The 14,121-nt window shown below is 39.5% G+C and overlaps 1 protein-coding gene across 2 annotated transcripts; it reads right to left on the minus strand.

The window, feature by feature from the left end:
* Window positions 1-5,174: 5,174 nt before the first annotated feature.
* On the minus strand, window positions 5,175-13,741 carry ube2d1b (ubiquitin-conjugating enzyme E2D 1b). Of its 2 annotated transcripts, none has more exons than XM_083556802.1 (7): window positions 13,426-13,741; window positions 10,338-10,401; window positions 10,205-10,236; window positions 9,983-10,060; window positions 9,774-9,879; window positions 8,082-8,175; window positions 5,175-5,725 (listed from the first exon to the last, which is right to left on the minus strand). In XM_083556802.1, exons 1-7 carry the CDS (start codon window positions 13,447-13,449, stop codon window positions 5,680-5,682), a joined length of 444 nt encoding a protein of 147 aa, XP_083412928.1. In that variant the 5' UTR covers window positions 13,450-13,741; the 3' UTR covers window positions 5,175-5,679. The 2 variants fall into 2 exon arrangements, with proteins under 2 accessions (XP_083412928.1, XP_083412929.1); XM_083556803.1 differs by lacking the exon at window positions 13,426-13,741 and adding an exon at window positions 12,350-13,238.
* Between the last annotated feature and the right edge of the window lie 380 nt (window positions 13,742-14,121).

Raw genomic sequence — 14,121 nt, forward strand, 5'->3', positions numbered from 1 at the left:
CCCAAACCTTTTTTCCGCCTGAAAATGCCCCTGTGCACAAAGTGAGCTCCATAAAGATCTGGTTTACATGGTATGGAGAGGCCCTGATATAAAGCTCTGACCTCAACCCTATTGAACACCTTTGGGATGAATTAAGACGCTGACCGCACCCCAGGCCTCCTCACTTCACCTCACCTACATACCTGACTTTACTAACATCCTTGTGGCTGATGAACACAAATATATATAAGCACACTCCAAAATCTAGTGAAACATCTTCCCAGAAGAATGGAGGGAATTATAAGACTATATTGACTAAACGAGAAATTGATGAACTTGATGTTCTGTAAAGTAAACCTTGTATTAAAATTAAATTAATTAATTATTTATATATATATATATATATATATATATATATATATATATATATATATATATATATATATATATATATATATAACACATGTCTACCTTTAGTAGCCCAATTTCCACCGGTACCCTGTTGGCTAATGATACCTGTGGCGGTCGTTGTAACCTGGGCCTCAACCGATCCAGTATGAATTTCTGATTCGTGATCTGCATATTTGATTTGACACATTTTACGCTGGATGCATGCGTTATAAAGGGTGTATATCATGATGAAGAAATTCATACCGATCGGTCGAGGCCTGGGTTACCAACGACCGCCACAGGTATCATTAGCCAACAGGATACCGGTGAAAAGTGGGCTACTGTTGGCCAAAGGAGGAGAAATAGAGGAGGAAGACGTCTACAGAGACAGCAGGGAAAGGATAAGTGGAGGAGAGTGGAGGTTCAGGTTGGTGCTTTAAATGTTGGTAGGATGACTGGTAAAGGGAGAGAGGTAGCTGATATGATGGAGAGGAGAAAGGTAGATATGTTGTTTGTTCAGGAGACCAAGTGGAAAGGGAGTAAGGCCAGGAACATTGAAGGTGGATTTAAACTGTTCTTTCATGGTGTGGATAGAAAGAGAAATAGTCTAGGGGTGATTCTGAAGGAAGAGTACAGTAAGAGTGTAATAGAGGTGAAGAGAGTTGCCGATAGAGTGATGAACATGAAGCTGGAAGTTGAAGGAATGATGATAAATTTAATCAGTGATTATGCTCCTCAAGTGGGTTGTGAGATGGAGAAAGAAATATTCTGGAGTGGGTTAGATAACGTGGTAGAAGGTGTACCTAGGAAAGAAAGACTGGTGATTGGAGCAGACTTTAATGGGCCTGTAGATGAAGGGAACAGAGGTGATGAGAAGGTGATGGATAGGTATGGTCTTAAGGAGTTGAATATGGAAGGGCAGATCGTGGTAGATTTTGCTAAATGGATAGAAATGGCAGTGATTAACACTTATTTTAAGAAGGAGGAGCATAGGATGACATAAGAGTGGAGGAAGGTGCACACAGGTGGACTTTGTTCTATGTAGGAGATGCAACCTGAAGGAGATTGGAGACTGTAACGTGTTGGCAGCGGACAGTGTAGCTGGACAGCATCGAAACTGAAGGATGTACTCCATAGTGCTCACACTGGAAAAAACTCAAAAAATTCAGAGCAGACAGGGATTTGGTGGTGGTGAAGAGGTGCTGGATGATTGGGCAACTACTGCAGAATTGAATAGGAAGACAGCTATAAAGGTACTTGGTGTGACATCTGGAAAAAGAAAGGAAAACAAAGAGACATGGTGGTGGAATGAGGAAGTGCAGAGATTTGGTGGTGAAGTTTTAGGTACCTGGGGTCAACAGTGCAAAGTAATGGAGAGTGTTAGAGAAGTGAAGAAAAGAGTGCAGGCAGGGTGGAGTGGGTGGAGAAGAGTGGCAGGAGTGATTTGTGATAGAAGGGTATTTGCAAGAGTGAAAGGGAAAGTTTATAGGAACTGTGGTGAGACCTGTGATGTTGCATGGTTTACAGTGGCATTGAGTAAAAGACAGGAGGTGGAGCTGGAGGTAGCAGAGCTGAAGATGCTGAGGATTTCATTGGCAGTGACAACGATGGAGAGGATTAGAAACGAGTTTATTAGAGAGACAGCGCATGTAGGACCTTTTGGAAACAAAGTGAGAGAGGCCCAATTGTGGAGAATGCTGAGGATGGAGCCGCCAGGAAGGAGGAAAAGAGGAAGGCTAAGGGGAAGGTTTATGGATGTGGTGAGGGAAAACATGCAGTTAGTTAGTTTGAAAGAGGCAGATGTAGAGGACAGGGGGGATATGGAGAACGATGATCTGCTGTGGCGACCCCTAATGGGAGAAGCCAAAAGATTTTATTTTATACAATGGTACGGTGACCTACGAGTGCATTAATGTACGAGTTTTCTGAGGTACGAGCGGTCAATCATTTGATTTTTTGCTTTGTTTCGCGAGCAAAAAATTGAGGTAAGAGCTCGAGACGCCGCTGCTAGATGGTGAAACGAAGCCAGAAAGCGAAGATTGTGACGAAAATTAAGATAAGCAAAAAAGAAAAATTAAAAAATTAAAAGTTTAGGGATACGTAGTGTACAGTAGTGATAGAGAGAGTATATATATATATATATATATATATATATATATATATATACAGTGAGGAAAATAAGTATTTGAACACTCTGCTATTTTGCAAGTTCTTCCACTTAGAAATCATGGAGGGGTCTGAAATTGTCATCGTAGGTGCATGTCCACTGTGAGAGACATAATCTAAAAAATAAAAATCCAGAAATCACTATGTATGATTTTTAAACTATTTATTTGTATGATACAGCTGCAAATAAGTATTTGAACACCTGTCTATCAGCTAGAATTCTGACCCTCAAAGACCTGTTAGTCTGCCTTTAAAATGTCCACCTCCACTACATTTATTATCCTAAATTAAATGCACCTGTTTGAGGTCGTTAGCTGCATAAAGACACCTGTCCACCCCATACAATCAGTAAGACTCCAACTACTAACATGGCCAAGACCAAAGAGCTGTCCAAAGACACTAGAGACAAAATTGTACACCTCCACAAGGCTGGAAAGGGCTACGGGGAAATTGCCAAGCAGCTTGGTGAAAAAAGGTCCACTGTTGGAGCAATCATTAGAAAATGGAAGAAGCTAAACATGACTGTCAATCTCCCTCGGACTGGGGCTCCATGCAAGATCTCACCTCGTGGGGTCTCAATAATCCTAAGGAAGGTGAAAAATCAGCCCAGAACTACACGGGAGGAGCTGGTCAATGACCTGAAAAGAGCTGGGACCACCGTTTCCAAGGTTACTGTTGGTAATACACTAAGACGTCATGGTTTGAAATCATGCATGGCACGGAAGGTTCCTCTGCTTAAACCAGCATATGTCCAGGCACTTCTTAAGTTTGCCAATGACCATTTGGATGATCCAGAGAAGTCATGGGAGAAAGTCATGTGGTCAGATGAGACCAAAATAGAACTTTTGGGTCATAATTCCACTAAACGTGTTTGGAGGAAGAAGAATGATGGGTACCATCCCAAGAACACCATCCCTACTGTGAAGCATGAGGGTGGTAGCATCATGCTTTGGGGGTGTTTTTCTGCACATGGGACAGGGCGACTGCACTGTATTAAGGAGAGGATGACCGGGGCCATGTATTGCGAGATTTTGGGGAACAACCTCCTTGCCTCAGTTAGAGTATTGAAGATGGGTCAAGGCTGGGTCTTCCAACATGACAATGACCCGAAGCACACAGCCAGGATAACCAAGGAGTGGCTCTGTAAGAAGCATATCAAGGTTCTGGCGTGGCCTAGCCAGTCTCCAGACATAAACCCAATAGATAATCTTTAGAGGGAGCTCAAACTCTGTGTTTCTCAGCGACAGGCCAGAAACCTGACTGATCTAGAGAAGATCTGTGTGGAGGAGTGGGCCAAAATCCCTCCTGCAATGTGTGCAAACCTGGTGAAGAACTACAGGAAACGTTTGACCTCTGTAATTGCAAACAAAGGCTCCTGTACCAAATATAAACATTGACTTTCTCAGGTGTTCAAATACTTATTTGCAGCTGTATCATACAAATAAATAGTTAAAAAATCATACATTGTGATTTCTGGATTTTTTTTTTTAGATTATGTCTCTCACAGTGGACATGCACCTACGATGACAATTTCAGACCCCTCCATGATTTCTAAGTGGGAGAACTTGCAAAATAGCAGGGTGTTCAAATACTTATTTTCCTCACTGTATATATATATATATATATATATATATATATATATATATATATATATATATATATATATATATAGTCACACTATTTGCACTTTATGTAATGGTTTTGGATCCCACACTGTGTTTTGCATCACGTAATATTCTGAACCAGAGTCCTGCAGGCATTAAATGTAAAACCTCTGTAGACAAATTGCCTCAAATGAGTAAGCAACTGAGGAAGCGACTGCAATGGAAAATAATCTCTTATCAGTTAATGATGATTGCAGGTTATTACCCATCTTACAAACAAGTCCAAAAAAGAAAATAACAAAATAAAGTGACTTCCTGTGGAAAGAAATGTACAGATATGACTTATTTTTTATATAACATATTTACTCAGAAATTCCATGTAAGAGATGATGAGCAAATGATTTGGGAAGTTAAGCAATCTGTACATCAAGATATCTAGTTAATTTAGATGATTCAGATTTAATTATTGGTAATCTTCAAGCTAATTAAGATAGAAATGTAATGCATTGATACTGTTCATACACAAATGCGAAGTAAATAATAATCATACCTTCTTATATTTATTTATAGGATGAGAAGTTGGATTCAGGGTATATCCCGTGAGAAACATAGGGGAATAAGATGGGAATGCAGGATGGAAAGTCGGTCCTTCGCAGTCCACAGTATTCACATCAAGAACCAGGATGTTTTCAGGGCATGGGAGGAAAACAGGAGAAAAGCTATGCAGACATGGGGTCTCCTCACAGGCAGGGTCTTGGAGCAATGCTGGTTTACATACAGTGTGAATGAAAAGAAACTTAAAGATAAATTAAAAACAGGCGCTCTCCTAATGCACCAGTATTGTTTTAAAACATAATGAGAAGACAATTAACGATGATTTGAGTCCTAACTCAAATGTAAAAGGGAACAGTAGAATTTGAGGACCACCCAATAAATAAATAAAATCCATCCAACTACATCTTCACACGTTTCCTATAAAGGTAATATACAATATAAGGTTGTACAACGGTTAATAAAAGCATCAAACGAGACATGTCATTTTAAAACAAATTTTAATGAAAAATTAAAAAAAAAGAAAAGAAAAATCAAGTATAGTCAAATTTTAACTATACAATAAAAATATCTAAACAAAATGGATTTAAATTGAATGAGAAACACATTGTCCTTAATTCCCCTGATCTGGGGTAACTGCAGCTGTACAATGCCATGCCAATTTTAAATAGGATCTACAATACAATGAAGAAAATGCAAAGTGCCCCACATTGCCAGAAAGGGAAAAATGGTGGGAGAAACGCACAGGGTGAATAACCGCTTTTGCTTTTTTTGTTTTGTGCAAAAAAAAAAAAAAAATTAAATTAAACAATAACGCTCCCCTCTGACATACTAGTTTAGGTGTTGGTCACTTAAGATGGTCAAATGTTATCAATACAATGCGTTTAGTAATATAACCTAAGTCATTTTTTTCACTTTTTTATTTTATTTATTTTTTTATGCTAGAATTTAACAGTGATCTGTGACTTAAAAAATGTCCATTAAGTCTTCACATGGCATACTTTTGGGTCCATTCTCTTGCTAGTCTGTTGTATCTGTAACAAATAAAGAACAAATTAATAATTAATTAAAAAGGAAAACATTATCTAAATAACAAATGCACACATTACCTGTTATGACGTGCTATAAAACAGGTTTTGCAGTCTTGGCAGTTGGGGGGGGGAGTGTGTGTGTGTGTGTGTGTGTGTGTGTGTGTGTGTGTGGGGGGGGGGTATAATATGCAAGCCAAGTATCGCTAAACGTGCACTTCCCCATAGACAAAAACTAAAATCTGTTTAACGTCAGTGGTACAATTAATGAGAGATTCGTGCCAACAACAGAAAGCTGATTGGCTGTTGCACGTAGTCGTAATACAGCGAATTATATTTGGACCTTCGAAAGAAAGAACTAAAACACCAAGGAAACAACAACAACAACAACATTCTAAAGTGCTACAATGAGTGTTAGACTTAAGGTAGATTTTTTAATTTTAGACTTTTTTTCTTCTAGATTTTAAGACCCCACGGAAACCCTGACATTTACCATATCCATCAGCCTAGACTGGCATGTGTTCGTTTTGTTGCCACCAAATTTTAACCCAGAAATGACCATTTATCAGACCAGGCTTTGTTTTTTTTTTCTCTCAGCAGGCCAGTTTTGGTCAGCCTGTGCCCACTTCAGCCTCAGCTTTCTGGTCTTGTTTAACAGATCTTTAAGTGGTCTTCTGCAGTTTGAGCCCATGCACTCCAAAGTTCGAAATGTTACGCATTCTGAGATGCTTTTCTACTCGCCACAATTGTAAAATGATTATCTGGGTTTTTGCAGTCTTTCTGTCAGCTCAAAGAGGTTCCCTGTTGGTCTAGTGGTTAGGATGCGGCGCTCTCGCCACTGCAGCCTGGGTTCGATCCCCGGTCAGGAAATCAACCCCAGCCATTAAGCCAGTGCACTCTTAGTGCCGGTCCCAAGCCCGGCATCGCGTAAAAACGTGTCAAATTGAACATGCGGATCTCGAATACGGATGATCCGCTGTGGCGACCCCTAATGGGAGAAAGCGAAAGAAAGTTCTGTCAGCTCAAAGCAGTCTGGCTGTTCTTCATTGCCCTCTCTCGTCAACATGGCGTTTCTGCTCGCACAAATGCCGCTCACTGGATGTTTTGTTTATTGCACCATTCTGAGTAAACTATCGAGCAGGGGGTCACCAACCTTTTTGAAACTAAGAGCTACATCTTGGGTTCCGATTAATGTGAAGGGCAAACAAATTCGCTCAATTTACCTTTAATTAGATGTTATTATTAATAACTAGCTGAAAGTACCCGTGCTTCGCTACGGAAGGCAGAACGCTAAGCAATATGGCAATAAGCAGTAAGCACTGAGCAGGACTGGATGATCAGAGATCAGAACGTAACGTCAACAAATAACGTACTACCCCTTTGTAGTACTGATACAGGGCAAACTACTTTGAAAATAATTTTTATCGTGCATCTAACATGTAATAAGAAACAATGTAGTAAGTTTCATGAGGATCCGTACTGTTATTTTGAAGAGTTTACAATGCGTGAGAAATCGCGTTTTTCGCTAGTTAGCCCCGATCCAGGGCGAATTTTTCAAAACCCTTTCTTAGTGAGCACCTAAGACCCAAGAGGAAGGTATGTTCCAAATTTCATTGCAATCCGTGCAGTGGTTTTTAAGATTTCGTGATGAGTGAGTGAGTCAGTCAGTGGTATTTGAGCTTTATATATATAGATTAATTAATTATATTTATCTATATCTAGATATAGTGTTCTGGTGGCCGGAAAACTGGCTGATCATAGACTTAAATAGGTAAAGAGGCTTTTTACTTGTCACATGTACATTACAGCACAGTGAAATTCTTCTTCCCATATCCCAGCGATGTTAGGAAGCTGGGGTCAGTGCGCAGTGCCAGCCATGATAGAGTCAAGTCAAGTCAAGTCAAGTTTATTTGTATAGCGCTTTTCACAACAGACATTGTCTCAAAGCAGCTTTACAGAAAACAACAGTGAAGGTGAATGGTGTGCGTTTGTCCCTGATGAGCAAGCCGTGGCGACAGTGGCAAGGAAAAACTCCCTTAGATGATATGAGGAAGAAACCTTGAGAGGAACCAGACTCAAAGGGGAACCCATCCTGGAGGATGGGTGACATCAAAAGTTTGGTCATAAATAGAGCACCCCTGAAGCTTTAAAAGTTTGGGGTCTTGCTGAATGAGTGGCAGCTTGGTCATACAGGGGCTTGATCCCTCAACCTTATGATCAGTAACCCAGAGCCTTAACCACAGAACCACCCCTGCCCCACACGTTGCATGATCTTCTAGAGGCTATTTATAAGACTACAATTTATATATTACAAACAACAAACGGTAATACGGTGCTTTATAGGTCACAGTAATAAACTTACTTTTCTTTGTCTGTTTTGTAGATGTGCGCTATGTCTGGGACTAAGGGGTCGTCAGGGTTTGGGTCACAGAGCAAGGAGCATATGGACAACAGAACTGTACAAAAAACAAAAAACAAACAACAACAAAAAAGTGAATGCAATTCATGATATTCTTAGATTTGACACACAAGGGAAATCATCGTTCAATCGATTTGTCAACTATCGTCGCTTACGTTCAATTTATTACTGGACGGCGTGCTTTTTGTCCATTTATAGTTCCATTTAATGTTCTGAAATGTCTCGGAGACAAACTAGTTCCTGTGATCACTTACATTATAGCAACTTTAACCAACTGTTTACTAGGGCTGGGACGATTCACTAATCTGGCGATTCAATACTATCCCGATACTTTTGTGCCGATTCAATACATATTGCGATTCATTGTTTAAATTGTGATTTTTGTTTGCTTAATAAAAGATTAGACAATGGCAAATACTTGATCATACCCTTAAAAAGACTGTATATGAGTTATATTAACAAAAATAATGCATCACATCTTTCTGAATTTTTATTTCAGGAGCACACACATACATAGTGCATAAAGAACCTTGAAGCATAAACCTTTTCAAGTACCTCAAACTTGAATATAATATTTAAATGTGCAACAAATAACTAAAAACAATACTCTCTGAAATAAAATAAAAGTGCCGTTAAACTGTTCCAATGTTCAACTCAGTCAAGGTGCTAATATACTTCTCTCTCTTCCTCACCTCAGGTGAGAGCTATTATGGCATTTGTTGAAACATCTGGTATAAGTTTGTGCACAGGGAGCTCCAGTAACTTTTGTTTTTCCTGCAAAACATGAAGTCCTGCAGCACTTCTATGGAAATATCCAGTGATATGTCGTACTCATCCGAGTAACGTCGCGACAGCGGGCAGCTTCAGTGCGCGCTGTGAGGCCAGATTATGAGTGTGCGCGTAGCACTTAATATGGAGAAAGACGGTTAATTGGGCAGCGATAACCATATTAGACACAATGTCTGTGACTAAAGCAGGATCTTTATCCGTTAAACAATTCTCAAAGAGGTTTGCTCCACTGACTTTGCAATAGTTTTGCTTTCTCGCACCAGCTTAAAACGGATAAGACGTCATCTAATACGGACAACGACAAAATACGTTTCGCCCTCTGTTGTAATAAAAGCGGTAACATCTTCCCGCCACCTCTCTGAAAAAGTTAAATAATCAAATATATATCGATTCTGAGGTAGACGAATCGATCTCAAAATCGTTTTAAAAAGAATCGCGATAGTTTGGTGAATCGATTTTTTTCTCCCACCCCTACTGTTTACTCAGCAACTTTTGTTTTGTTTTTTTCCCCCAAAGCTTTAAAGACACTTCGTTCCGTAAGTGTTACATACAGTAAATATGTGTCTGTTTACAGAAAACCATTAAATATCAGTAATAAAATGTTCATCGAGTACAATTTTTTTCTTCGATTATGCAAAATATGCACCATACACTTTTCAGCGTATAAACAGTTATTATAAAACGCGTACCAGGAAAGATCAGGAAAGATCAGGAAAAAAAATCTTCTATAATAAACACCAATTCATGAATCGACATGTTTGGACCCGTCAGGTAAATAAACGCTGCTGCGTTGTAACGAATATATTTAATGAGTGAGTGATGTTATTTCTAAGTAAAAGTCTGTACCTTTTGAGACCGTTAGAGCTGGAGACCACTGTGACCTCAAGATGTCCAAGCAAATACTTCCATTACTGTTTATGTTTGGGTGATAAATTTTTGTCGTAAATGCTACCTGTGAAAAGCAGAAATGGGAAGAAAAAAAAAAAAAAAAAAACACACATTAAACCAAATCACCAGCGAATGGAAAAAGGCAGGCTGGGGATATAACTAATTACCTTCGGAGGCTTGAACGGATAGTCTGTGGGAAAGTGGATAGTAAGGAAGAACACCCCTCCTTGGTACGGACTATCGGTCTGTTGGAAAACCAAAAAAATACAAAATAAAAAAGAAGGGAAGGTCATAGCACCTTGGCTTTGCTTTGCAGCAGTATTTTTAAGATCTTTGTTTTATTTTTTTAGCAAAAATCCAACGCAGTTTCAAAGAAGAAAAATACTTACAGGTCCCATTATTGTTGCCTGCCAGTGAAACACTGCAAAGCACAGAAGATTGCGACGTTAACTCAAAGTCGAACGTCTGAAACCCACCGATATCGTGTTATTTAATAAACAAACGGTAGATCTATAGACTTACAGTCGTCTCCAACAGGTCCAGCTGAGCACTGTGCAGGAGGATCCCTTTGCAAGTCTTGGAGCTCCTATAGGACACACAAAAATGATGATTAGAGCGAATCAGGAAAGCAACATTTTCAATAAAAGAAAACCAAAAAGAGCAAACTGATGGACCGAATTCTGTACGAGATCACCCGGTGTTTATTCTGAATATTAGATAGAGGTCATACTGACCACGCAACGATTGCGTAATCCTATCTTTTGTGTAGCAGGTGTTTAAATATCAAATAAAGTACAACATCTTGAGTTGTTGTTGCTAATTGCTTTTCTAATTGCAGTGTCGGATATTTGTCAGGGCTTCGGTGCTGTGACTGTGCGGGACAAATGTGGTAAAAAAAATATATATACAGTATATTGTTACATAATCTGTTGTTGCAGATTATTGCTTTAATCTGCACTTGTAAAAAACATCCAGGAATGCAGAAAGTTTGTGTAGTGAAAGTACAGTGAAAACCATTCATCGAGACCAGGGGTCACCAACATGGTGCACCAGGTTGCCCTCAAGGACCACGTGAGTAGCCCGCGGGCCTTTTCTAAAAATAGCTGTTTCCTACTTTGTTAAATCATTGTTGATAATTATTGTGAGAAATCATTAACATGATCAGTGTCTTCACATGGATGAATATCATTAATCAATAATAATAACATAGAATAAAATGTCCACCATCCAGTTCATCCCATGTGTGTTTAATGGGGCTGAGGTTCCTCCAGGCCAACCTTGTCAAATCCTGTCTTCCAGACGCACACGTTTGCACACGGAGACACACAAAAACACCAAGGACAACTTTGTGGTAGGAACATGTACGAGATGTACAGAGCCTGTCGGGAATTTTGAAACACCTAGTGTTTTATTGTTGTTTTGAGACACGTGTGTTCCTTTTGTTTATAAGCAACAAACTAGGTAAAAGGCGAAAACACGGAAGAATCGAATAAAGTTCTGTTCACAGATGAGTCCGAATTTGACCTTTTTTGGCTCTAACAGAAAAACATACACTATATTTCCAAAAGTATTGGGTCACCTGACCTTTCCTGCTATATGTGCTTCTTTTCCAAACTGTTACCACAAAGCTGGAGGCACTCAATTGTACAAGACGTCTTTACAATCACTATAATAAAATGTTGCGGTTATTTGAACTTGGAAACCCAAACCTGTTCCAGCATGGCAATACCCCTGTGCACAAAGTGAGCTCCATGAAGATCTGGTTCACATGCTTTGGAGAGGAAGATCTTGCTGCTATAGAGCTCTGATCTCATCCCTACTGAACACTGAATTGGAATGCTGACTGCACCCCCAGGCCTCCTCACCTTCATCAGTACCTGCCTTTAGTAATACACTTGCGGCTGATAAACACAAATATTCATAAGCACACTCCAAAATCTAGTGGAACATCTTCCCAGAAGAGTGAGGGAATCATAAGAGCAAATTGGGACTAAATGTGGAATGCGATGCTCAAAAAAAAAAAACATATACTGTACTTATGATTAGGTGACCCAATACCTTTGGAACCAACTTCATCACACAACAAGACAACGACCCAAATTATACATCCAAGTTCTCGAAGCATTAGAAACAGTCTGAACTGGATCGCAAGGTCAGAAAGAAATCCTCAACTAGTGAAGACCATCTTTGGCAGGTTTTACAAGATGCAAAGTGTTTCAGCTGAACGTTTGGAGAAACTGTCTGAATGCCAAGAGTGTTAAGCTGTTTTTCATACTAAAGGAGGAGTGTTTACCGAAGTGTTACATCTGTAAATGTATATATTTGACTTAGTTCGTTGCAAAAACCGAAAGAAAACTTGCATGTATCCCGCCAAAAAAATCCATAAAATTCTAGATGTTTCCAAACTTTTCACAGGCTCTGAAAAGCTCAGGTGTAGTCGTGCCTACATACGGGACATACCATCAGAGTACTCATTAATGAATGACAGTTATTGCTCTTGTCCGCAAGTTGCGGTTTTCCAAGTTGAGGTTTACCATGTTGCGTGGCAACCTCTGACGTCACATCCTGAGCAAAAACAGCGGCACTTCCACATTCCTGCAATGCCGGAAGTTGTTTACAAGTGAAAAAAATGAACAATAAATGCACTAGGGCATTCAGCATTCAGTGTAGTCCAGAGCTAGAACACTCCTGAACTGTGTAGTCTCACAATGAAAACCACAACACATGAGGGCTGAGAGGGAAAAGTGTCAGCTAGGCACATAAACCAAACAAACAAACAAACCAAGCAAACAAACAGGTAAATAAGAAAACAAATCGAGGTTACACCAATGTCATGGATTTAAATTGTACGTGGTGATATTTTGTGCCAAACTCGTGGATATATTTCTGAAACAACGACACGAGAAATGCCCCCGTCTGGGAAAAAAAAACGGGTGTAAAATATCAGCTCAAACAAACAAACGAACAAACAAAAACAAACAAACGTATAAATAAGCTACTAATCTAAATAACACCAATGTCATGGCAATTGGTAGGTCACCAAATAATCGGTAGGGTGTTCTTATTTTGTGCCAAGAACGTGGATGGATTCCGAAAAACAACGACGCGTGAAACGAACCCCTCAAGCAAGCAAACAAACAAACAAATGACGTCAGGCCCGAGTAGTGCTAAGTAGCTCGAGCCCATCCGACAACTGACGGAGGAGCGAGAAAAATAAACTGAAAGTGTGACACTGATCTTATTAGAGCTCAGGGGCGGAGGGGACAAAGGAAAAACTGAATAGATAAAGAAAGAAAGAAAGAAAGAAAGTAAGAAAGAAAGAAAGAAAGAAAGAAAGAATCTAGGAAACTGACTAAACAGCCTAGCATTAGCTAATATTCGGCACAACCGCTGAGACCCTGCTGCTACTCATCCACCGACTCTGAGACAGAGAGAGGAAAATAAACAAGAAAACAAAAACACAGACAGACAGACAGACAGACAGACAGACAGACAGACAGACAGACACACACACACACACACACACACACACACACACACACGGATAGATACAACTTCACCCTTGGATGTGTTGTAACTGTCAGATGCCTCCGCGACATCCACCGCTTACCTTCTGTATTCTTTTTAACGCCATAGCACCGGGATGTGTGTGTATGTGTATGCGTGTTTGTGCGTGTTTGTGTGTGTGTGTGTAAAAGTGTGTGTATTTGTGTGTGTCCTGGTTGATCTCTGTAGTAGCGCAATCGGAGCTCCGAGTTTCCCTGAGACCAGCTGCTGTATCTGCTACGACCGAGACTCGAGCAATTGTTACTTCCGGGATCCAGGGGGTGAACTCCAAAACGCCTTGACGCACCCTGTATAGGTGCACTAATTCCTTACAGGTACCAGGGCGTATAGGGAATTTATCTAGTGCACTTGTTTAATAGGGCGCGGTTTAGGGTTGCACGGAAGACGTAAGCTAGCGTCAAAGTAAAAGTATGCACGTGAGTTTTTTTTTTTTTTTTTTTTTTAAATAAATGCAAAAATAAATTACGAAACTGTTACATAAAACACAATAAAGTTACTAAAAACAAAATCTTATTTATTATCTATTTATTTGTATATTCTATCTATCTATCTATCTATCTATCTATCTATCTATCTATCTATCTATCTATCTATCTATCTATCTATCTATCTATCTATCTATCTATCTATCTATCTATTTTTATTTATTTATTTGTTTACTTATGTCTGTTTATTGATATGTTTGTATGTGCTCATTAACTTATTATCTACTTATTGGTTTGTTTGTTTATTTTGTATT

This window comes from Silurus aristotelis (assembly GCF_946808225.1).
Source record: "Silurus aristotelis genome assembly, chromosome: 12".
NCBI classification, from domain to species: domain Eukaryota; kingdom Metazoa; phylum Chordata; class Actinopteri; order Siluriformes; family Siluridae; genus Silurus; species Silurus aristotelis.